Source organism: Periplaneta americana, chromosome 17 (assembly GCF_040183065.1).
Source record: "Periplaneta americana isolate PAMFEO1 chromosome 17, P.americana_PAMFEO1_priV1, whole genome shotgun sequence".
Classification (NCBI taxonomy): domain Eukaryota; kingdom Metazoa; phylum Arthropoda; class Insecta; order Blattodea; family Blattidae; genus Periplaneta; species Periplaneta americana.
Window position 1 is genome coordinate 64,250,182 of NC_091133.1, and position 27,862 is coordinate 64,278,043.

Below are 27,862 nucleotides of genomic sequence, written 5' to 3' on the forward strand. Positions count from 1 at the left end.
ATAAATGAAGAACACCATTCAGAAATCCTGAATTGAATACACCATGTAGGCCTAAATTAACGAGTTCCACTTCTATTACGCACACGTCCAATATAACATCAATTGAACCACCAACCACATTCAAATTTGAAAATTGTACATTCAATAATTATTTCTTTTAAAATTATTCATGTTTATTTTTTATGTCATCGTCGTTATTTAAACTTTTCTAACACTTGTGTATATTAGTTGGGTTATGTTATAGCTTCTGCTATATGATATTATGGATAGTCACGTATCAGAGATTGTTTAATATTAAGATTTATTGAATATCATCTGTCAAGTGGCGTTGATTACTGGGATTCGGATAATTGAAGTGGAATGTTGCATTTTAATAAAAATGAAGCTAAATCAATAAAGTCTTCTTGACATTGCCATCGTGAATAATAGATCGAGAACTTCTCGACGAGAAGGGATTGCTCACTACTGCCATCTAGCATGCATCTAGCGTAATATTTTTAATGTTGAGATGGTACAATAATACATTTGAAGACAGTTGTATTTTCGTAAGCCAATTAATATTTTATTGTATTGGAGTACTTCGTTACTTCTAATCTTTATATACTTTCTTCTAATCGTGTAATAGTCAATTAAATCCCACTCGACTTTTGATTTTCTCTAGATAAATCAAAACGTCTAGTGAGATTACTGTTGAAAAATATTTCGATCTGTAGTAAAATTATACACATATTTTTCCTTTGTCCTTTGGGGTCAATACTTTATTCCAATTACTCTAAAAGGGAACATGTATTACATATTCACATAACAGTGATTCAGGAAATGTTATTTATTATAGAATGGCCTTCCCTTTTTGTATAACGGGAAACAAGTAAAAATAAATCATTTTAATATTTTATGTTCATTTTTAATATACAGATGAAATAATTTGAAATTTAGAAATCTTCTCACTATTCGTGAGCTGCCACAAGGGACAAAGAGTACTTAACCATATAAATGTTTACAAGTTCAGTGAATCATTAATTTTGTTTTGACATAGCTGCAAATGCATTTTGTGATTGATGGAAATATACCTAGTTTTAGAGAGGCAAGTGTCACAAAAAAAGTAAAGAATCCTAATGAACTTGGTTTCATTTCGAATATAGGTGATGCTTCAGGAGAGCAATTGATCCTTTCAATGCAGCTAAAGTTACAATCGGAATAATAGATGTAGGTACTCCAAGCCTTTTAAACACATCTTTCGTAAAGAGAGTAGCGGTACCTCTTGCTCCAACCAGAAGTCCGATTACTTCAAAGTTCTTATAGCTGGTACTTTGGAGGTAATATGGAATGGCAGGATTGTAGATATTCTTTTTTTCCTTATCCACTTCTGCTGGCTGTTTCTCATTCGTTTCGAAACGAAGAGTGGGATCAATTATGAATCCAGATCTTGTAGATTCCTTGAAAGCTATTATACAGTATCTATGCGCCGTGTACTGCCAGTGACGGAAAGACCATGTACTTTTTCAAAGGTGTTGAATGATACGAAATAAATACTTATTTTTCGTAAATATATTTTCTTATGTATTAAAAAAAGACGACTAAATAATTTTAGAAAAGTTTGGATGTAGGAACATCTTGTAAAATTGATACTGTTACTGAAGTCCAGCAACAAATCATACCAAGTCCTAATGCTCAAGACATTGGCAAGCATTTCATGGATTTTCATGGTGTCTTGCAGTGAAGTGACAAAGAATGTTAGCTGTTAAAACTCTCATGGAGCTAATTTTCTTGAGAAAATATACTGTGTAACACAATGGTCCCCAAAGTAAGAGTCTCGACCCTTTGGTGGGTAGTACAGATGAACAAAACTAACTGCTGCTCTCGCTCGCTGTGTTCGTTGCATTTGTCTTTCGAGTCTCGTCTCGTCATTCTCGTGCGCTTCGAGTCTCGCTTATCATTCTCGAAATAGAATTTGGTCGGAATGGAAAGATTTCGTAACTTTGAATAACATACATCATTGAAATAAATAACATTAGCCTATAAATGTTTAAATGAGACAAAAAGATAAAACAGAATAGTATCTTACTTATCAAAATGCTCTGCTTTTATTATATGATATTATGTATGGTTATATAAATAAAAAAAATCTCAAATAAATTTGCATTTCTAAGAAACATAAAACATAACGTTAATAACTTTTTACTTGAGATTGCATATTTTATCTCAAACATGTGAAAAGAAAATTCTTAGCCTTTTAATAAGGGTCTAGTAATTAAATAAAGATTATTATACACTGAAAGGTAGAGATGATATTTCAAATAGGCTACTTGATTGTTCATAGGCTAACAGTATTATTAATAAGCCGAGTATAGTTTTTATATGAGACTTATGCAGAGTTGAGACAGAAAACTTTACTAATAAAGCATGCATAAGCAATGGATGTATAAACAGGCTGTAACTGTACAATGGGAATTGCTTTGCAGTAGTTATATATACGAAACTCCTTGTTTAAGAGTTGTATATAGAGAAAAAATGGCCACCCCTCTAACAGATGTTCGTATCGACTGTCATTTTATGATGATGGTTGCCTTGTAACCACAGAAGAACAAAGCAAAGAGCACAGAATAATTATAATAATATTGCTGTAGCTTGTACTCTTTGACCAAATATAGTGTGGTAATCGATTAGAGCCAGTTGTACTATCGATACTTAACACGCCACACTAGAGCGCTCTACCGGACGCAATAGAGAACCTCAGATATTCTATTATCTTTCGTAACGAAGTAATAACGAAACTATGACGTAGCTATGTAACAGTTATACTGTTATACACGACGTATGTAGTGATTATTAGTAAGGAATTTATACACGACGTATAAACGAGCTACCCATTGTATAAGTATAAGAGAGTTAAACTTCTATATATGGAGTTTTTATTAGTAAGATCGTACATATATAGCCTAACAATTGCCAAAGTAGACAAAAGTTCAGTCAGGTATAAACAACTGTGGCGATTCAGGACTGCTTGACGTTCGGGACTTCGGGAGTGATCAATCTCGACGTCTCGAAACACTCACAAGCAGTCTTTACGTCAACGACGCGACGTATAGAACATTATCGTGCGGGTTTTCGGCTTTGCGGACGCTGTTAGTCTTGCTTTCTCGATCGTTGTTCATCTCTAGTGGGTAGTGTAAAGAGCTGAGGGCATCGCGAGATAATTTAAGTCGAAAGGCGTACTAACATACATTTATTTTGTATTTAGAATTGGAATTAGGTTTGAATATTCCGATTCCTCGTCTTGTAGGTACCAATACATTAAAAGTTGTTAATTGGAAAAATCTTTTCAAGACATTACCCTACAAAAACCACTTTAATTCCGTAATATTTTTCATTTATTGAACTCATGTCTTCACAAATTTAGCTGAAGATACGAGTTTGTAATGATCTTCATTTGATGAAATTTACCACTTTAATGACAAATTTTTCCATTTGAGATGGTAATTAATGTAATGATTTTGACGCAAGAGCTTTTTGATGTAAAAAAAAAAGTGTAGCCATTTGGAATTTGCTACTACCTCCTGTAATCCGAGAATTAGACCACTTCGCTATTCCGTCATTGCCTTGGCACCATCGATACATATATCGATGCATTTCGTCCAGTCAACATCGTGATTCATAGTATTTTCCATGAAAGTGTGTTTCTGTGTCAGCTTGAAAAGGGTTTAATTATAATTTGAAAATGATAGAGTTGGGGCCTTCTACAGTACTAATATTTTAGAAATAAAATTTCTCTTAAATCCTTACTATTAAAATAATTTGAAACAAAATTCAAACTCTAAGCTACTACATTAATCCTTTCCGCTCGAATGAGTCCATTTGGAATCACTAAGACTTCTCTAATGTCTGATTCATATGATTTGCCTGGTGATTCCATTTGATAACCTCAGACGTAGTTTCGTTCTTTTCCGATAGAGTGTAGTACCCGTCAGTTCCTTAGCCAGCTGTTAATAGCAAGAGGATTACTTTGTTTCTTTTCTTAGTTCAAAATACAACATAGATGCAAAAAAAAATCACTTACAAAAAACATTCAGGTCAGAAAGCATTGAGTAAGTTGAAAAAGATGAGACGACATATTAAGAAAACTGGAACTCCAAATTACAAAATATTCCATATTGTAAACTTACTGAGTTAGGGTAAGGTGCTATATTATGGATCACTGAAGACAGATTTTATTGTTCCAATCAACATGCATGACTGTGCATTATGATTTTATGTTTATATAAACTTTGGACATTTTCTGATATGATACAAGTGTTGAAACAAAATTACTTCACTTAAGTTAAGCACTGAAAAATAAATTACATTTAAAAAAAATGATCCATAGTGTACCTCAGTGGGTACAATTCGGATCCCTTCATACTACATATAGAATCACTGGCATTTGTCAAAATAAACAGTTTTTCTTACCTTTTCCACCTACACAGATTTCATGATACCACATTTGGCACCCTTGACAACAAATCCAGTCCCCTTTCCTTGTGGATAATAATTCAGCAAACAGAATCCACATACATCTTTTCTTTTTGGTGATTCCTTGATGACACCAACACTTCCTTTTAGCACTGTTGCGCTTCTCGCCTTGGATTTTGGTTTTATTTGTGGTTTCATTGCCACACCTCTTAACACGAGTGGTGTCAATGATTTGTGGGGAAATAAGGTGGACAGAGGTCTGCAGTTTCAGTTTTCGGCACGACTCCATTCCAGATGGAGATGGCAACAAATTTTTTATGGTATCCTCTGGTGACGAGAAACAACTTTTATGACTTGAGAAGTTGTTACTTGAGAAGTTGCCGCTAGTTTTGGTGGGTGATCCAGTTTCTGAAACTGTAGGCGTGGTCGCATTTGTGTGTTTGCTTGAGGGCTTTTCAGAGGTTTTGGGCCTACTAGTGCTAGCGGTTGCATGACCAGCATTAATTTCGGCATCATTATTTGATTATACAGACGTGACCTTTAAGTTCAAATTTTTCCTCCGGAACAGTGTCATCGTTGAATGGGAATATCCCAGTACACTGAAAACCTTTTAACAGTAGCACCTACGGAATCTGTGCTGTTCCAAGCCATGTTGAATATGGGACAGAATCTTTTCTTCGACAGATCTTTATTTAGATGACGATGAAACCATTCAATTGCATTCTTATGGTATTTGGTCTTCAGTGACTTAAACAATGTTCTGTCTAATGGTTGTAAAACATGAGTGCTATGTGGTGGTAACCCTAAAAGTTCATCTCATTTATCTGAAAATATTCCAAGGCTTGCAAACTCACATGGCTTGAATGATTGTCCAGAACTATCAAGACTCTGCCTGGGGTTTTGTATGTATTGAAGTGATTCAACCATGCCAAGAAGAGATTTTCATTTACGTACCCTGACCCGCTCATTGCCACTATCGAGCCTGGAGGAAAGCTGTCCTGAAATTCTGGGTGTTTCCTAACACATTAAAAATGACTATTGGAGGGATGAATCCACCGGATGTGTTACAACATGCAACGATGGTTACATTATCCTCTCTTTCTGCGTTGGTAATAACAACAACTTTTCGTTTCCCCTTTTGACATACTATCTTAGAAGACTTGTAATTACGTGGAAAACCACACTCATCCATAAAGTACACATTATAAGGCTTGTCACACAATTCAAATTGGTCCGTAACTTCTTCAAGTTACCGAAAAAATGCGCAACTGATTGCCTATTTAATCCTTGAACTTTGTCACGTGACAGACACTCGGGTTCCCTTACACTCGAGTTTGAATGCCTCGTTAGAAATGCGAGAAACCAATCAATCCCTGCAACTGTGTTCTCCGTATTCCATGGATGTTTCACCTGACTTCCCTCTGCAAAGTTAAATGCGGCTTGCCTCACCTGAAGAGGTGTTAAACCAAGACTATTGCGTCTCCTACACGAAGCTTTTACCCAGTAGCTCTCTGTTCTTCAAGCTTCAGTTTTCTATGGAGTGTAGTAAAAGGAAGTTGATATAACTCGAAAGCCTCACGGATAAACAAATACCCTTCCTTGACGCACTTAATTGCAGTGTTCATCACCAATGGCTTCCACTTTCGTCTGCATTTACGTTCTGTTTTTACCTTTGACATATACCCATGAACATGTAAGAAAAATATTAAAATCAACAACAAAACAAAAACAAAATTGTAATATATAAAATATACGCGTAGGACTATATATCAAAATAATTACAACAAATAATTACAACAAAACAAATCAAATCTCCAGATCCCATTTGTATTACTAGGCCATATCCATATTGTACCTAGACTACTGATCCATATTGTACTTTAGTAATGTTAAATGTATGGGGATCATTCATTGTTACAATGCTCCAATAGGTGACAGCACTTGCACCTACATTCGTCTATTTCAAGGCAACATAAGACTGTATAAAAAGGAAAATGATTCTGCCATGTTTGAAGCTACACCAGGAACTTAAATACTGTGCAGTTTTATAAATTGAATATCTTCCATGTGCAAGTATTTACGTTCCTATGCAAAATAAATTGTAGAGCTTCAATGAAAGGCACAGCTGTACTGAAACTCACACGATAAACACAACAAGAATCCTCCTTCTTGACGCACTGCTCAAAACAGTTCTACTAACAATAGTCTTGTAGAAAAATTACGCTAATCTTAGCGTGATCCGTATTGTACCTATATTCATAATGTACCACCATACCTGTATTAATGAAATAACAGTCTTGTGAATTGAAGAAGGGTTCAACTGTAAATAACAGGGCCATTCTTATAGAAACTGGAGCACGGTGTTAAAATAATGCCCCAAAAACAATAATTGGGCTCTTATGCTACCAACCCAGATTTTCATTACGTCTTTGTTGGAATTATGATTATGACTGGGACCTTTTCTAGTGATCAGAAAAAAATGACTTTTGAAAAAAATTGTTAGTTGCGCCCTTTTAGTAGCCTCTTTAATTAAAGTTAAATTTTATTCAAAGAAAATTCTTTCATACAACAATATATTTTAACGATAAAATTATATCAACGGACTCAGAAAATCAACTACAAACTGTCGATTATTGGACGACACTATATCCACTGCACTGTTACGTAGCGTGAGTGGAACTAGTAACTGCGATATGTTACTTAGGTAAGATGAATTCTATTAACCGACACTTATCTGAGAGTTGCAGAAAACCTCGACAAAACCAACTAGATATAAAACCCAACCAGGATTCCAATCGAGGCCCGAGCAGATCTTCGATGTATGAGTTCTCTTTCTTATTCCTAGATTTCACCAGAGTACGAAAGAAGTAATTAGGTTTTTATAAAATGATCTGCCTAGACACAGCATTGTACAATCGAAATATTGAGTTTGAACTAGTAGAAACCAACAAGCAATCATTGAATACGGCTGTGTGGGACGTGAGACATTAGCAGGCGCTTCGTGTCAGAACCACACGGAACCTCAAACAGCGGTCTGGAACTCGCCGGGATACAATCAAACTCCACATGACGCCACAGAAAAAAATGACTTCTGAACAATTAAAAAAACCAAAGCAATCAAACTAAATATGTCTCTCTACGGAAACTCCAAATAGAAAGAATTTCAATCATGAATATATAATGTTACATTTAATGCAGGTGACGTTTTTAGCATACAAATTATGAATGTATATTCAAACGCCGAAGAAAAGTAAACTAATATTACGGCGTCAATGGTGACTGTGGTAGTGATCTTTACTTTCTAAATATAGGACAGTGTGATGCTCCAGAAAAACGATTTCGAAATCTTCGAAAAAAATTACATTTTATTCTGTTTCAAGACACGTCATCCAATGACACAACCTCCAAGCATGTTTGGTCATTCGAAGATTCTCATTCTACAAAAAAAAAAAATCTTTACGCATTTTAACAGGCTCTGCATTTTATGTTCACTGTAGATCGCTATTTATTGAGGAAAAAATTTTAACTGTCATAAATTTATATATATATATATATATATATATATATATATATATATATATATATTCCAATGTCTAATGAAACTTAAGAAAAACCTTAATACTCATCTCCATAAAACAGAAGTTCATCACTATAATACAAGGTACAATTATTGTCTGTCAGAACCTAGAGTTAGATTAAGTAACTTCAAAAAATGGTTCAATTCTATTGCTATAACAATGTTTAATAAGTTACCACAAAAGGCACATGATGCAAGTTATATACAATTTAAATCTGTTTTGTATAACTGGTTAATCAACCATCCATTCTATAGTATTAGTGAATTTCTTGACTCCACTGTAAATATATTCTAAATTTCTAAGCTGCATTGCTCTGTAATATTACGATTAGTATTAGTATTGGTTATTGTTATTATTATTATTATTATTATTATTACCAGTATTGTTATTTAATTTGTATTGTTGTATTCCCCTCTTTTTACATTTTATGTCAAATATTTTATATCTCTTGTAATTTAGTATTTTTTTGTCTATTGCAACAAACTGCTGCTCATGAGATTAATAAACGATTGATTGATTGATTCTACTTAAAGTCTACTTTTTTAATAGGCTAGTCTAATCATTTTAAGCCCATTTATATTTTTGTCCATAGCTTTCATATCCACTAACGTAATATCCATAGTCTACAATATCCGTCCATACAAGATGAAAGTACCTTCTTAGAGAATAATGTTTGTCATTTTGACATAACTTTGTTTTAAAGATATCGTCCAAATTCTTGTCCTCACGAGCTTTACACTCTGAAACAGTGGCTATGCGTCTTCTTCTTAAAAAAAGTATGGCCTATTTTCCAAATTGTGCAACAGCACACCACACAGTAACAGGCTCACTGCAGAGAGGTCGCTTATGCATTTCTCGAGGATTTTCTGAGGCCCAGTACCGAAGATTCTGTTCGTTGACGCAGCTCGACAAATGGAAATGAGCTTAATCATATTTTCCAATATGGCCTCCCAAGCATTTTGGAAATTGAGCCAGCCACGTTGCCGGAGTTCCTGAATCACCATAACGTTGTAGGCATGGAACTTGAGGACTAGATATAAGATTCGTCTGACATTCCGATCAGATATTCCCAATGTCAGAGCATGTTTAATGTCTGAACTTCGCGTCGTGGAGATGTGCTAACAGCATGCCTCACTGCTGCGGTGAGCACGTACGAATTGAGCACAGTACACCTGAACAACCCTTATTTCTTATTCGAGTAGAGCACAAACAATCTGAAATCGTTCATTCGCGTTGGGCACAAAAAATTTGATATCGTTCATTCGCGTTGAGCACAAAAAATTTGAAATCGTTCATTCAAGTTGAGCACAACAAATTTGAAATCGTTCATTTGCATTGAGCACAAACAATTTGAAATCGTTCATTCGAGTTGAGCACAAACAATCTGAAATAGTTCATTCGCGTTGAGCAAAAAAAAAAAAAAAAATTAAAATCGTACATTCGAATTGAGCACAAACAATCTGAAATAGTTCATTCGCTTTGAGCACAAAAAATTTGAAATCTTTCATTCAAGTTGAGCACAACAAATTTGAAATCTTTCATTTGCATTGAGCACAAACAATTTGAAATCGTTCATTCTAGTTGAGCACAATCAATCTGAAATCGTTCATTCGCGTTGAGCAAAAAAAAAAATTAAAATAGTTCATTCGAATTGAGCACAAACAATCTGAAATCGTTCATTCGCGTTGAGCACAAAAAATTTGAAATCGTTCATTCGCGTTGAGTACAAAAAAATTGAAATCGTTCATTCGAGTTGAGCATAAAACATTTGAAATTGTCATTCGAGTTGAGCACAAACAATTTGTAATCGTTCATTCGATTTGAGCACAAACAATCTGAAATCGTTCATTCGAGTTTAGCACACAAAAATTGAAATCGTTCATTCGAGTTGAGCACAAACAATCTGAAATCGTTCATTCGCGTTGGCCAGAAACAATCTGAAATCGTTCATTCGAGTTGAGCACAAACAATCTGAAATCGTTCATTCGAGTTGAGCACAAAAAATCTGAAATCGTTCATTCGCGTTTGAGCACAAAAAATTTGAAATCGTTCATTCGAGTTGAGCACAAAAAATTTGAAATCGTTCATTCGCGTTGAGCACAAAAAATTTGAAATCGTTCATTCGAGTTGAGCACAAAAAAAATTGAAATCGTTCATTCGAGTTGAGCACAAACAAATTTGAAATCGTTCATTCGAGTTGAGCACAAAAAATTTGAAATCGCTTATTTGCGTTGAGCACAAACAATTTGACACATTCTCCTTCATATTCTCTACAGACTTAGGACTGACAACTTTGAATGTGCTGATATGGTTAAAAATGTTGTTCACAATATTTTGTTGGTATGGTTAAATGTTGGTTAAAATTAAAATTATGCAACTGTTTTAATTAAAAATATTTTCAGTGTTAGGCTGCTCGTTTTACATAATTTAATAGAGAAATTAGTCCTGTCCCATATTTTAATAACGCATCTATCAAAATAGCCTATCTCTATTTTTTTTGTTTCGTCGAGCTATTTCCAACGTAAGTTCAACTGCTACCACAACGTGCCAACAATTCCGCACTCTAGGCCTGTGGAATGGGGGAATGTAGACACTCTATGAATTTGTACACTTCTCGTAGAATATTTTCTACTGTTGTTTGTGCTAAACTAGATTGACATCGATGTAAGAGCAGATAGCGATTTTGGACCATTGTACTCAACACGTATCTACCCATTCTGGATAGTCCGAACGTTGCGACATCTACCGGACGACTTCTGCTCAAAAGTTGGACCTTTTGTCTAAAATTTCTCACCCATAACAGTATAGTTTTCTTATCATGAATTATTCCGTGTCGACCTACTCCAAAATGGATACGAATTTTCCGCTGCGTTGCAATCACAGAACACCATTTTTTAAATGTATGCTTTAAAAATTCACGATGTTCATCTGTTCTCGCCATGATAGTAACTAATTAGCATGGCTTCAGCACCTAAAAGATATTTAGGTCTACCACTCAGACGCAACTATCAACATACCCGTGCGGCGGTCAATTGAAAGGAGAGAGATCTTTCTATCTAACCCTGTATAACTGTGCAAAATTTAATAGCTTATTTCTTGGATAGAAAAGAGAAAAGAATTCTAATACTACATTAATCTCAACTGAATACTTTTCTAAAAAAAATAATATGCAATTTATATAAATTAATGATCCAAGGAATGCACATTATTCTTCGCAACTTCTGACGTTGGTATCCCGAATTTCGGAAGTTACGGATCAGTGTATCTCTCTTTTGAAAGAATTTGTTATAAATGCACACGTACAATGAACAATCGAATGTATTAAACAATTTATTTAGATTGTTTAGCTTGAGCCACTACTAACTGTAAATCCCTAAATAAAGGCTTATGGAATCTATTTAAGAACTGAAATGTAAAGTGTATCCCCTCATTGTGTTTCATGAATATCCGACGTTGTGAGAATATTTCAGGCCTAGCCTGCACCTCGCTTTCACATATGGATATGCTTTTCCTACTAGGGATTTTTTATATATTATGTCTAGAAGGTAATGTCTAAGCTATAAAAATTAAACGCTTACTAAAGTCTGCCTTGTTAAGTTCAGATTAAATCGAGTGCTGTACATTACATAAAATTACATGAGCGTCCCGTTCTTGATTCAGATTTAAAACGTCTCTGCTCCCTTAGATCGCTGGCGCCTAGGAATGGAGTCAAGAGACAGTTTACAAGTGAGTCTAGCTTCCAGCGCTGGGCACCAACTTCATTTAGAACTTCTGAATATTCAAATGTATTTTAGTGACGTCATTAAGACGCTCAGCTAGGGAGGAGAGAATTTATTAATACTTGCTTATAACTTGTAGTATAAATAGGCCTATGTAATACTTTCACTACATAAAGAGGAAAAGTAACGCAAAAAATTTGACGTCTTTCAAGTCTCTAAGATGGAACGCTAGCATTAAGAATATATAATTCTTCCGAAAATAAAGTACATCTCTTTGTAAAAACAGATGCTTTCAAAAGAGGTGTGATGAACTTGCAGCGACTGTGGAGCATTATCTTTAACCAGCACGATTCACAGCGACTTTGGTCAATGTTTTTCGGTCAATGTATGCACGGGTCACAAGTAAATTGGTCTTGGATATTTGAGTCACATATTTTCGCTCAAAGTTGTATATCGGTCAGTGGATATTGGTCAGAATATATAACGAAAAAAATTCGACGTCTTTCAAATCTGTAAGATGGAACGCTAGCATTAAGAATATATAATTCTTCTGAAAATAAAGCACATCTCTTTACAGAAATAGATGCTATTAAAAAGGGTGCGATAAACTTGCAGCGACTGTGGAGCATTATCTTTAACCAGCACGATTCACAGCGACTTTGGTCAATGTTTTTCGGTCAATGTATGTATGGGTCAGAGATATATTGGTCTTGGATATTAGAGTCACATATTTTCGTCAAAGATGTATTTCGGTCATTGGATATTGGTCAGAATTCTTAGGTCGCTCAGTACATTCAGGTCACAATTTTTCGGTCAATCATTTGGGTTACTGAAATCGGTAACTCATTCTTAATTCAGAATGAAAGAAGACAAAAATTTTTAATGCATTTTATTTTTGTGATATGAATGCATGTAATGTTTGTGGCATAAGCACAAGTTATTCATGATGGTCTTCGCTATCAGTTTCTTCAATGTTCTCGCTTGTATTGAATTTCAATGTGTAGCTACAGTCTTAGGTAAATATCCATCTATCCGCCATCTTTATACCCTTCATATCTTTGCACTACAGCTAGTAGTCACTTCTGATTGTTAATATACTTCTTGTTCAGGACTGGTCTCACATTCCTCTCTCTTCAAGGAACCTATGGTCCGTCTCAGGATTCTGTGGAGTAACTTCGCGCATGTGGGAGCGGAGCCCATCTGTGCCGGAGTGTATTGCGGGCAGTATCGGCTCGAGTCCGCTAAGGGGTAAGATACTTGCGGTAGAAGGTAGAGTAGAGTTCACATAAAAATTATCCCCTCTTGCAAGCGATTTCTCGCATCGTTCAACCAATACCCTCCCTCCCAGAGCAGTCATTGGCCCTATCCCTCCCACATACCACTTGCGCAGAGATCTTGTTTCTCTTTATACTCCACAGATTCCTGGGACGGACCATAGTAATATCTTGTTCGTTTGACAGCATTCATACTCACTAAACTTTTGCTCTCAACCCCGAAAGATGACTGTGTTTCCCTGTTCCATCAATGAATATTTCTATGCTGTGAAAACTCATACCAGTAGTACATCTTGCTGTACATGTTGCCCTGTCCTCACAACGCCAGTAACGACGGATTTTCTGTTTGTTGCATGTGTGAAATAGGTAACAGAATTTATTTAATACAGGCATTGGTTTGTTCTTCGTGGACTGAATTATTTGTGTCATTTTCACTCTAGTAATTTTGTTTTAACTCAGGATTTTGTAAAAGTAGTAACGGAATTAGAATTACTGTTCCCCAACCAGGAGATTAACCGTGAAAGGAATGTTCTTATTATTGCGTCATCTATTGGAGCGAAGTAGATAGATAATATTACCGTTATAACGTCAGTTTAAAAACATGCGCTCTCCTGCATATTTTATTTCCTGTATGGAGGGATTAAAAGACGAGGAGATTAACAGTGATCTAATTTTTAAACTAGGGTAGTATAAGTATGTGTGTATCAGTGTTATCGTTTGTGCTGTGAGAGTTAGCCAATAGAGATACGTGCACCCACGTGTGTGACCTTATGACATCTTATGACATCAATATTCATTCACAGCATTATCCCGCTGCATCTCATTCCCCTGAGACTTTCTCGTGGTTGGAGTACAGTAAAGTGATTCTAAACCGAATACGAATGGTTTAATTCAAAAATGCACATTTAAACTTGTAGCTAAAACAGTAATCTTCCTGACGAAGTATTATGCTTTAGTGTGAAGTTATGTGAATTATTAGAGTAAATAAGAATTTTGACCCCATTCACCCTTGTTTACCCTACACAAATTTAAAACTATATCATATAAACTTCATTATAATCCTGATAAATGGTTTGCGATTCTTCTGTAAAACGCTTCATAGCTCCCACTGAACAAAGAACGGAGCTTAGAAACCTAAAAACGCCTCATATCCGTCTTGTCAGAATAATAAAGCTTTTCTTCACTCAAGCTGCTTTCTACACGTTTAAAATTTAGTAACACAATCTGCCTGTAACTGTATCCTTCGCCGAAGGTGTAGGACTGTTCCGCCATGACTATGATTACTAGAGAGACCTCTGCAAAGAGTTATGGCACACTTTGAGCCAATAGTAGCTTATAATGTAACTGCAGGCTTTACCAGAACGATTTCCTTGTTGGGAGAGAAGCATATAGCAACATAATACAATGTTAGGGAGTGCTTTAGATAGATCTTTCGTCTAACGAGCCTTTTGCAAAGAGTCAAGTTAGGTAGGAGGAGAATATTTATTAACATGTCGGTGCACTGCAAAAGCGTAACGGAGTCTCTTTTGGTACGTACAGGAAATTGCTTAGATTTTCATGGAAAGCCTTAGGTAAGAGGATAGTGTTGCTGTACGAAGATGATAATTTATCTGCAAATATTTAAGCAGTCACCCCTGCTTAGAAAAGGAAGGGAGGTGGAGGGTTGTCTCTGAGGATACTGATGCTAGATTTCCCGCATCAGAGACTAGCTACAGAAGATGACAGCCAGTAAACAGTAACGTATCATTCTACTGCCAAACATCCGGCGACTTATTACTTACAGTGACTTTGAATGCGGAATATTCGAGAAGGAATAGCTACAATGCAAATTAACGCCTCACAGTTTTTGTGTTCATTAAACCATTACGAGATTATCATAAAGGTGCAAATGTAAGTTAGATGCGATTGTCAAAATTTTTAAACCCGAAAGCTGACGATGCTATGGAAACTACAATGCGTGAAGGAAGATATGTATGGAAATAGCGTATCTTATTTCTGTCAGTGATTTTATGAACAGCATGGGAGGTGAGAGAGATATATTTGTAAATTACATTTTCACGGTGTCTTGAGTTGTTTTGTGTCCCTTCTTAGACAGACGCTGAAATACGCGAGATGCAAAAGCAAACAAAAACCTTCGTCTCATCTAAATGCGTGACATGTAATATCACGTATCTTACAGCAAGAGAATGTTGTAATGAGATTTCATGACATTCGCATAACTACGGATCTAGCCTACCTATCCTGTGTTATGAGCTTCTCGAAACAAAAATGATCAATGATTCTATTTTTCACCCTATATGTAGCATATGTATGCATTTACAATATTAGTACATAGTTATACTCAATTAAATAAAGTTAACCAACGAAAATTATAATCCTATATTTTGTCGTTATGCTCTTTTCGCGTCAGTACAAACATATATAAAATAATCGTGTATGTAAATACGGTGATTCTGAAAATATTCTAACTGCGAAGAGAAGACGGAAAAATACTCGTATCTTCAGAAGAAGAAAATTCCGATGCGAGATAAGACTTACACGATGCAAAAAATGACGTATTTACCATACGTCATTTTCTGCATCGTGTAAGGTTGGTAATATTGTGATACTAATATTATTATGATATTTCTTTTTGAGAATTGTTTGCAATTTTACTGAGCGAGACGAAGGTCGGTTTTTTGCGTCAACGTATTAAAGGAATGTTCGTGGACAAGTTTCTGCACAAAACCGGTCCTTTTCTCGCTCAGTAAAATTGTAAAAAAAAATCTCAAAAAGTAGCCTAGCATCATAATATTATTAGTATCACAATATTTCCAACCTTAACCCTATATCTTATACTGAAATCATACACTTGCTAAATATTTTTTAAAGTATTATTATTATTATTATTATTATTATTATTATTATTATTATTATTATTATTATTATTATTTGTTCTGTATGGTTGTGAAACTTAGACTCTCACTCTGAGAGAGGAACATAGGTTAAGGGTGTTTGAGAATAAGGTGCTTAGGAAAATATTTGGGGGTAAGCGGGATGAAGTTACAGGAGAATGGAGAAAGTTACACAACGCAGAACTGCACGCATTGTATTCTTCACCTGACATAATTAGGAACATTAAATCCAGACGTTTGAGATGGGCAAGGCATGTAGCACGTATGGGCGAATCCAGAAATGCATATAGAGTGTTAGTTGGAAGACCGGAGGGAAAAAGACCTTTGGGGAGGCCGAGACGTAGATGGGAGGATAATATTAAAATGAATTTGAGGGAGGTGGGATATGATGATAGAGACTGGATTAATCTTGCACAGGATAGGGACCGATGGCGGGCTTATGTGAGGGCGGCAATGAACCTTCGGGTTCCTTAAAAGCCATTTGTAAGTAAGTATTATTATTATTATTATTATTATTATTATTATTATTATTATTATTATTTACAAATGGCTTTTAAGGAACCCGTAGGTTCATTGTCCCCCCTCACATAAGCCCTTTCCGAGGCTTATTGTATGGTGTCGTAACAATCTGCTTTTTTACGGTGATGGGTTGTTAGCACTTCGTCCAACCCCCAAGCTGGAAGACCACCCCTTATCGGCTGTCCACGACTGCTTATTCAATATATTCGTAGCTACCCTCCATATCTGAAGGCCGTCTCCTTTATCTGCAACCTGACGTTGCGCCATGCTGTGGTGATAGGGACTCACAATACATGGATTAGGCTATTATTATTATTATTATTATTATTATTATTATTATTATTATTATTATTATTATTATTTAAACGGTTGAAACAAATATATTCCCCAATTACTCTTCTCTACTTTTAATGATATTCATTCATTCATTTAGTGTTCTGCCCAAGGGCAGGTCTTTCACTACAAACTCAGCATTCTACAATCTTTCCTATTTCTGCATTCCTCTTTGTCTATCATTTGATCCATATATCTTAATGTAATCTATCATCTGATATCTTTTTCTGCTCTGAAATCTTCTCCCGTTCACCATTCCTTTCAGTGCATCTTTCAGTCGGCAGTTTCTTCTCAGCCAGTGACCCAACCAATTCCTTTTTCTCTTCCTGACCAGTTTCAGCATCATTCTTTCTTCATCCACTCTTCCCAGCCCAACAGCTTCATTTCTTATTCTGTCTGTCCACTTCACACGCTCCATTCTTCTCCATATCCACATTTCAAATGCTTCTAATCGCTTCTCTTCACTTCGTCGTAATGTCTACGTTTCTGCCCCATACAGTGCCACACTCGACTCCTAATAGAGTACTAATTCAATTTAATGATAAATGTATTATACTTGTTGATGGGCCAAATACCGAGAATAAGTTACTTATCATTTTCAATTTATGATTTTTATATTAATCATTTTTTTCTGTTAACGATTTAATTGGAATATATGAGAAATAATTTATAGAATTAAATAATATTAATATAATAGGGAAGAAAAGAAAAGGTATTTATCATCTTAAAAGTATTATCTGTGAAATACAAAGCACTTCACTAGTCTCTTCCTTACTTCTTTCTCCAGAGGTCCGCAAAAGATGCTCCTTTTTCTATTAAAAGCTTCCTTGGCCACTGCTATCCTCCTTTTGACTTCCTGGCAGTAGCTCGTGTTACTGCTTATAGTACACCGCAAGTATTTGAAACTGTCCACTTCCTCTACTGTAAGTCCAGAATCTTTTACCGTGGAAAAGACTGATCATGCCACGTTTGCAGTGTTTCTTGGGAAAGTTTCATGATAATGGGTCCAAATTAAGTTATAGCTCCGAAACTTGGGATGCATCCACATTTATGACACGGTGAAAATACGCATTGACAAGTAATTCTATCATGTTAGTTATATTATTATCAATAATCATAATTCTCGCAACATTATTATCAACAAATATCAATTGAAAGCTTGTACAGACCCAGAAACAAAATTTGGGCCACGTAATTTTACTAAGTTGCACATATAACGCATTGCGCATGTGCAGTAAACAAGAGCGCCTAACTGTATGCTACTTGTGGAAAGTCTTGCAAAGTTTGCTGCCTACATAGGAGACTGCTACTAAGGCTCTACCCAATTCTTTAATTCCGTATCTGTACAATAAAATAGGCTATTATATTTTTATGTAACTTCTCTTTCTGGAGGTGTTACAATGTTATATATAATAATAATAATAATAATAATAATAATAATAATAATAATAATAATAATTATTATTATTATTATTATTATTATTATAATAGGCTACTTTATCTCGCAATAAAGTATTATTATTATTATTATTATTATTATTATTATTATTATTATTATTATTATTATTGAAGTTTCTGTTGTGTAGATACATATTTTCTGGATCGATATTAAAAAAATAAATGATCGTACGTTAATTTCTGAACCTATTTATGAATTATATGAAACTGAAATTACTCACTTACTTGCTTACTTACTTACTTACTTTTAAGGAACCCGCAGGTTCATTGCCGCCCTCACATAAGCCCGCTATTGATCCCTATCCTGTACAAGATTAATCCAGTCTCTATCATATCCCACCTTCCTCAAATTCATTTTAATATTATCCTCCCATCTACGTCTCAGCCTCCCCAAAGGACTTTTTTCCTTCAGTCTCCCAACTAACACTCTATGTGCATTTCTGGATTCGCCCATACGTGCTACATGCCTTGCCCATCTCAAACGTCTGGATTTAATGTTCCTAATTATGTCAGGTGAAGAATACAATGCGTGTCGTTCTGCGTTGTGTAACTTTCTCCATTCTCCTGTAACTTCATCCCTCTTAGCCCCAAATATTTTTCTAAGAACCTTATTCTCAAACACCCTTAATCTCTGTTCCTGTCTCAAAGTGAGAGTCCAAGTTTCACAATCATACAAAACAAACGGTAACATAACTCTTTTATAAATTGTAACTTTAAGATTTTTTGACAGCAGACTAGATGAAAAAAGCTTCTCAGTCGAATAATAACACGCATTTCCCATATTTATTCTGTGATCAATTTCCTTCCTAGTGTCGTTTATATTTGTTACTGTTCCTCCAAGATATTAGAATTTTTCCACCTCTTCGAAGGATAAATCTCCAATTTTTATAGTTCCATTTCGTAACTTAAAATATTCTGGTCACGAGACATAATTATATACTTTGTCTTTTCGGAATTTACTTCTAAACCTCTCTCTTTACTTGCTTCAAGTAAAATTTCCGTGTTTTCCCTAACATAATAAAGTATAATTATTAGGAAGAGGATTTTTGTTGAATAACTGTTCATTAGAGAAGAGAAGATTTCTTCTAGACATGGATTATGAACCCATTAGCTTAATTTAGCTTACATTTCTAATATAATTTATGTTATCAAATACTTCGTACCTATTTTGACCATTGTGAAAGTCTCAACTCATTCCTACTTTTATTATTTCATTCAAGGCACAAAAATTGTTAGGATAAAGGGAAATACATTAAATTTAAAATGAGTGTTGATTCACAATAAGTAGGCCTATATGCAAAAATGGAACTATATGTTACAATACAGAATATTTTCTGCAAGTACATCTATTACTATTTGTGCTATATCGTAATTACATCGATTTGTAATAATTATCAACATTATTATCCTATCACGTTTTATGAGATTAAATTGTTAATAAATGTTAATACCTTGTTCAGTAACAGAAATACTGCACAGTTGTAGTTGTATTATATCAATCTATTAAAATACGAGCATGATTGAATAAATAAATATTCATGAACATAAATGAAATATGGCACAACTTACTACGCATATATTATGACTGGTTAATCACTACAGTAAGTAATTCGATTTTGTTACTCACCTGACTCTTCATGGGATCTGTGTTGATCTGACACATATACATCCCCCGATCTTCTTCTTGGACATTTTTCACGTGTAGATTCCACGTGGAGAAATCATTATGAGACACGGAAACACGCGGATTGTGCGTGATCACGTGATCATGGATAGCTTGAATTGCTTTTGTGTCGGCTTTCACCCACCCAACCTGAGGAATAGAAAATAAAATATAAAGTTTAATTGAGCGATTTACTAATTTAGAAAAGTACTAAAAGATAAACACATTGCAAGATACACAAAATAATGGTAGTTACGTTGTTTCTTCATAGTTCCCAGCATCTTTCGATAATAAAAGAAGATGTAACCTATTTATGTGAATAAGGATGGTACAAAGGACATTCTTCAGGATTGTAATAGAGTACTAGTTCAAATTCCTGCAAGAAAAATTGGATGATAATGTAATCAGATCACAGACAGCTAGATCAAGGAAATTCTGGGTTGAAAAGTGTTGCCATTAATAAAATGGCAATGAGCGTGGTGGTGGTGGTGGTGGTGATGGTGGTGGTGGTGGTGTTGTTGGTGGTGGTGGTGGTGGCGGCGGTGGTTGTGGTAGTGGTGGTGGTGGTGGTGATCGAAACAAAACGGAATTAACGATAATAAACTAAAACTAAATGACAGCTACGATGTCCTTGCACAATATTCTGAGTTTCTTTGGAAAATAACAGAAGTGGATGTATGAATTGAAAACAGGGAAAGTACAATTGAGGTTCACGAGAACTCTAACAGAGTATTAGCCTAAATTTCTGCATCCTCCGATGATATTTCAGCATACTTGGGAAAATATATTGTGGAAAAACAAGCAAAAAACACTAGAGTAGGGGGATTCGATCCGGTGCTGTGGATTGAACTTCGACGTAGCTCAGTGGTTAGAGCGCTTGGTGCGTAGAAACAAGGACCCGGCTTCGATCCCCGGCGCCGGAGCGAATTTTTCCCTTTAATAACTATTAAAATATATTAGGCCCATATACTTAAATTAAATAATTGAAATTAAGTATTGATAGACTCAGTTGTCATCATATTGTCCACACCTGTGGAGTAACGGTTAGTGCGTCTGGCCGCGAAACCAGGTGGCCCATGTTTGAATCCCGGTCGGGACAGTCACATGGTTGGGTTTTTTCCGGGGTTTTCCCTCAACCCAATATGAGCAAATTCTGGGTAACTATCGGCGCTGGACCCCGGACTCATTTTACCGGCATTATCACCTTCATCTCAGTCAAACGCTAAATAGCCTGAGCTGTTGATACAGTGTCATAAAATAACCTACTAAAAAGGGGGGAAAAGGCATCATGTGCATTGAGCAGCAAAGAACCTATAATAATAATAACAATAATAATAAAAATAATAATAATAATAATAATAATAATAATAATAATAATAATAATAATAATAATAATAATAATAATAATAACAAAGAAGTGGATATTCAAATTTAAAATTGTCAAAAACATGTTAAACAAGTGAGGATATTAAGGAACAAAGTAGGAAAGAAACAATGATAAAGTTATATGAGACTATTAACAGTTTCAGGAGATTTATGCAATAGTGAGATTTGTAAAATGCCATCTACAGATAAAAGTAGATTACATGGAGCAGAAATGGGACTTCTGCGATCGGTTTTACTAGTGACAAAACGAGACAGTCTTAGAAATGAGGAAATAATAAATTACAAATTGGAACTTAAATGAAAAGAGCACTATAGACAAAACTGGCTAGAACACGTGTATATATATATATATATATATATATATATATATATATATATATATATATATATTGATATGTTTAAAAAATGTGGATGTGATCAAAAAGTGCAAATAAAGGAAAACAGGAAAAGATCAAGAAGTATATGGGAGAGAGAGAAAGTGTATAAGCAGACGTGTAGAATAAAATATAAGGAGGCTATTTATAGGAAGTGAGAATAGTGACAATGGATTAAGTGTAAGCAGAATAGTGAGAAAGTGAAAGTGAGCGCAAATAGGAATGAGAGAAAATAATGAGAAAGGGTTAAGAGAAGTGAACAAGTGACAGCATAAAATTACTAATAACATTTGAACGTTGGAACAGTAAATGAATATAAGAGAAAGATAGGAGAAAAGGTCAAAGAACAAATAGGACAAATAATTAAATGTATGGGTGCTGAGCAATATGATAATTTATAGAGATAATTTGAAATTGAGAGTTTAGTGAATAGTAGTTAGAGGATAAAGGGGGTGTGAAAGTAGTATAGAATATTAGATAGGGTAAACTAGGATCTGTTGGACAGTCGGGCATGTTGGACACTCTGTACTTTAACGTGTTACCTCGCCACTTGTGGGCACCACATTCTGCTAGAAGTCAATGACGGTAGTATCTCCATTCGTGGCTACTTCCGTCATTGACTTCTAGCAGAATGTGGTGCCCACAAGTGGCGAGGTAACACGTTATAGTACAGAGTGTCCAACATGCCCGACTGTCCAACAGACCCTAGTTTACCCTATATTAGGATTAAGGAACAAATAGAGAATAGCAAATGAAATGTAGGAGAAATACTGAAGGGGAGTTTTGACCAAATAACAAAAAAGGTACATAGTGTAATTGGGAGTATTTGTGTAGACGTGTACTGCAAATAATGTGTTATTGTAATAATATGTTAATGTGGCACCGGATACAGAAATGTGAGGTCCACCATTACATGTAAAGAAGTGCTGTGACGAAATATATCATATCATATCATATCATATCATATCATATCATATCATATCATATCATATCATATCATATCATATCATACATCATATCATATCATATCATATCATATCATATCATATCATATCAAATCATATCATATCATATCATATCATATCATATCATATCATATCATATCATATCATATCATATCATATCATATCATATCATATCATATCATATCATATCATATCATATCATATCATATCATATCATATCATATCATATCATATCATATCATATCATATCTATCTAAAGGAGTTTTATTAATCTCATGCACCCAAAGAAAAATGAAAACATTAGTATAGTAAAACATTAATCATAAATCATTCAATTATTTGGATCTCGCCACAAACCTTCAGAATAGATTAAGTTAAAAAAATCACATTTTAACGAACTTGAAGAGAACATCGATAATTTATTTGTGGTATCTTAGATATTTTAATTTAAAAAAATTCGTAACGCTTACTAACTTATTAAAGTAGCACAGCACAGAATATCGTTGTAAGATTGTCGAAAAATGTATTTCAGGTTGAAATACTGCAGTATTTTATAACATTTGTTTTTCTTTATTTATTTTTAATCTGTAAATACTGTAAAATCTGAATAACCTCTCCGATAGTAGGAAAGGTGCATTGAAATGCATTGCAGTCACCAATTTAATATTTAATTAACAATATGAAAAAATACTTAAACTTATGTAGATTTAAATGTAAAATACAGGAAAAATTGTCTCTCTCAAATTTCATTACAACCGTCAGGATTGGAATTCAATTTGACGTTGTGAAAAGATATTGCTTCTTCTTTTTCACTTAAGATAAGTCATTTAAACTACAGCAAGAGTAACTTAAGTTCAGGTAGTTGCAAAAGTTGCTCACTGCTTTGAAATGTTAATTTACTTTCATTGAATTCCGGTCACCGTCACTCCTTTTCTACAAATAGGACGCACTCAAACACAGCAGCACAATTATTAAGATTATCATATTAATGCACTCGCACAACAGTTCATTAAGCGCTACATGCACGCCTGGACTGTTATCTCATAGATTTGTTCAGTAATCCATTTACTCCAATATCAATATTCATATCCCACGTCCACAATATTTGCCGCTCATATATATAAGCAACGGACAATCAAATTTATATCCTGCGGCTATGAAATAATTTAAAAAGCTTGTGTACTAAAATTCTGCCTGTGTTACAATGGCCTGGCGTGTTTCCTGCTTATTGCTAATTCAACAACTACAGTTTTCTTATATTTTTGTAGCAATAAAATTCAAGTAGTGTTGCCTAGTATCAACTGATAACACAAACTTAAACAACATATGTCGAAGCACCCTTCGAGAGTTTGTACACGTGTTAAATACTTCAAAACACAAGTGACATATAGGAACATATCTTACTTACTTACAAATGGCTTTTAAGGAACCCGAAGGTTCATTGCCGCCCTCACATAAGCCCGCCAGCGGTCCCTATCCTGTGCAAGATTAATCCAGTCTCTATCATCATACCCCACCTCCCTCAAATCCATTTTAATATTATCCTCCCACCTACGTCTCGGCCTCCCTAAAGGTCTTTTTCCCTCCGGTCTCCCAACTAACACTCTATATGCATTTCTGGATTCGCCCATAAGTGCTACATGCCCTGCCCATCTCAAACGTCTGGATTTAATGTTCCTAATTATGTCAGGTGAAGAATACAATGCGTGCAGTTCTGTGTTGTGTAACTTTCTCCATTCTCCTGTAACTTCATCCCGCTTAGCCTGCTTATGCAAATTCTAAGAAAAAATATAGTTTAAAATAGAATAACAAAAATAGGGCAAAAGTCGACCAGATGCCCGCTGGCTGCCATATGCCTGCATAGGGTAATAGTTGTACTGTTCTCCAACCAGGGGCCTGTTTCTCAAAACTCATGGACTAGTAATAAGTTACCAGTGACAACCTTTCTCAGATAAAACAAAATATTGTAGTTATTTTCTTTTAATATCCGGTTTGGTGATTCCAAATGAAGTGATGAAGTTGTGAGAAGAGCTAAAACTATATCGAGAAAAAACAATTATTATTCCTTTACGGGAGCATTTTTTAAATATAATGAACGGTTTAGGTAAAGTACTGAAAAGCTTGAAAAGTTGTTGAATAAAGTGGGACCTGCCATAACAAGACAAAAAAACAGAAGTCTTGCATTATCAGCAAAGCTTCAAATACAAATTGCTCTACAAATCGGGATGTTGATTATTTTCCAATGCCGTCTAGTCTTTCTGTCCTAGACCAGCAACACTTGCAGAATTTTTTCCTAATAATATAATACCAATTCATCAACTGCAGTAATTTTTACTGGCTTTCCTCCTCTACTGCCAGTTCTTCTGGCATTGTCAACTTTAGCCTACAAATTAAATATAAAACGACAATAATTTATGAATAGATCAAATATAAAACTGAAAAAAATTAGTGAATTTTTCATCAAGTCATAAGTGGCATTCATGTCGGCAGTAGACCCACTAGCTACATAATATGTTTATATTACGATACCGGTACTGTGAACTTGAATTGGTACTTATCAAAATTACTTTCTTAATGTTGGGCCAGTAAGTGTCCCTAACGTATGCATAATCTTTGTTCTGAGGTATCAGTTCCATAGCCCCACACATTACAACACTTTTTGTCCATTCGTTTACTTCATCATTTTTTGTTAACATGCTTGAAAAAGCAAATAATCCTTTGATTCATTAATCATATTGAGTATAGTTAATTTGCTTTCAACTGATGGAATTTCAACCGAAAAGAGAAATCAAAACCAAAACACAAACAACTTAGCCTTCTAACCTCAAATAACAATACCTACCAATGGCTATAAACAAATGAACTCAATCAGCTGACTAGTGAAAGAGATCATGTGACTAGTGAAAAATTGTCACAAGTTACTAGACTGGTAAAATAGTTTGAGAAACAGAATCTACTAGAGCTGGTGAAATATACTCTGGTAACTAGTAACTGGTGAACTACTAAACTAGTATTTTTGAGAAACAGGCCCCAGGACATCAACCGTGAAAGGAATGTGCTTACTATTGCGTCATTTATTGGAGCGAAGTACATAGATAATATTACCGTTACAACGTCAGTTTAAAAACCATGCGCTCTCCTGCATATGTTATTTCCTATATGGAGGGATTAAAAGACCAGGAGATTAACAGTGATCTAATTTTGTAACTAGGGTAGTATAGGTATGTGTGTATCAGTGTTATCGTTTGTGCTGTGAGACTTAGCCAATAGAGATGCGTGTACCCACGTGTGTGACCTTATGATATCTTATGACATCAACATTCATTCACAGCATTACCCCGCTGCGTCTCATTCCCCTGAGACTTTCTCGTGGTTGGAGTACAGTACACGTGTTAAGTATTTCAAAACACAAATGCCGTATAAGAACATTATCTGCTTATGCAAATTCTAAGAAGAAAATATAGTTTAAAATAGAATAATAAAAATAAACTTTGGACCATATGCCTGTGCAGAGTAATAGTTGTACGTATTCTTAACGAAGATAAGTCCTATGCGTCACATTTTACACTAGCTTAGAGAGATATTGGTAACTTTAAGTCACAATTTCGAGAGCTGAATGTGAAACTAACGTAACTACAATCGATGCTTTATTCACAAAAAAAAAATCTTAACATGTAATACGCTTATTTCACATGAACTATACCATCATGTTTTGTAGTTACGAATTGTATTAGGCTATATACAAGACTGTTCGATACTGAGTTACGATTTCTTATGACCAAATACAGTGCGTCTAGAGAGAGAGAGAGAGAGAGAGAGAGAGAGAGGGAGAGAGAGAGGGAGAGAGAGAGAGAGTGGGCTTGCGGACTGTTTACATGTAAATCTGGCAGTAGGTGCGACAATTCTCGCCCAGTCCAAGGTCGCCGCAGTCCACTCTATCTCTAAACGCACTGTAGAAGAAAGAATTATTATCAATTGCTGTAAAGATCTAAAAATATCTATTTTTGTAGTTACGTCAGTTTCACACTAAGCCCTCGAATTTACTTCATCAGCGTCTACTATGAACTGTTTGTTTTATGTACTACCGTTGGAGTAGATATTTTCCAACATTTCTGCAAATAATAACCCAGTAAGACGAAGAAAATCCAAGACAGAATGTTTATATAATATGTTCGGCAGGTTTATCAGTCGAGAATTGAATTGAAATACATGAATGATCCAAAAGTCTGACAAAACAGATACTACTCTCATTATGCAAGTTTTAAACTATTTTGAAAGTTATTTCTTAGTGCGTTTTAAGATAAAATATTTTTGTCTTTATACCTTACTTTTGAGGGGAGGGGCTTTGACCTTTATATTTTGGAAGATTTCCATGAGAATTGCTGTTGTTTAGTCAACTGTCCGGAGACAGCTTTGAACCTCATAAGTGACACCAATAAGGCACTACTCATTAGGCAACTAAGCCAGGAGATAATAGGTAGAGTGGCGAGTTTCTTCCACCCTCTATTGCATATATCGCCGACTAGTTACATATTACCCTAATCAGATTTCAGGTGTATACAAACAATTGTTCTTCCTCTGATACATACAGTATGATCAAGTGAGATGTATTGCCTGTACATATCAGAGAGAACCTCAGAGGGATTCCAAGAAATTTATGAAAATAAAGAACCGTGTCGTAAAGTGTGCTTGAGTTTCAAATCTAGACTACAAGATGGTGTAAATGCCGAAGAATAACAATTTGAACATTCAAGATAGTAATAGTAATATTCAGTGTTACGTGTTTCTTCAAAAAACTATACTATAGTGGAGTTTAATTCATTTTCTCTTTGTCTTAATAATGTATACCTACTTGTGCCCACCCCTGTATATTAATACATTTGACAACTAAGCAACATTACAACTTTCGACTGATAAAGCTTCAGTCTCTTTATTTGATATCTGTATAACAGAGGGCCTGCTCCTAAGAAAACAATGCCTTCAATAGTTAAAAACTAGGCTTCAATCAATTCCGTTTCTTTGTTAATAATGGACATTAATACTACTGCCATAGAGCAGTGGTTCCCAACCGGTGTGTCGTGGAGCCCCATGGAGTGTCGCAAAATTTTGGAATTGAAAAATAAATGTTATGCCATCCAGAAAGTCTCTTTACAACGTATTTTTTTATTTGCAACGAAGTCTTTGATATGGTACATTTTATTTTGAGACAGACTTTACCAATGAAACGTGAACACCTGCAACAATGCTCAG

General features: G+C 35.0%; 1 protein-coding gene across 3 annotated transcripts in view; it reads right to left on the bottom strand.

The window, feature by feature from the left end:
• LOC138693010 (lachesin-like) overlaps positions 1-27,862 on the bottom strand; it is a 1,307,565-nt gene that overhangs the window by 300,149 nt on the left and 979,554 nt on the right. For all 3 annotated transcript variants that reach the window (XM_069816522.1, XM_069816520.1, XM_069816521.1), the window contains one exon: positions 19,852-20,037. In XM_069816522.1, coding sequence (XP_069672623.1) covers positions 19,852-20,037 — 186 coding nt within the window. The remainder of the gene's footprint in view (positions 1-19,851; positions 20,038-27,862) is intronic.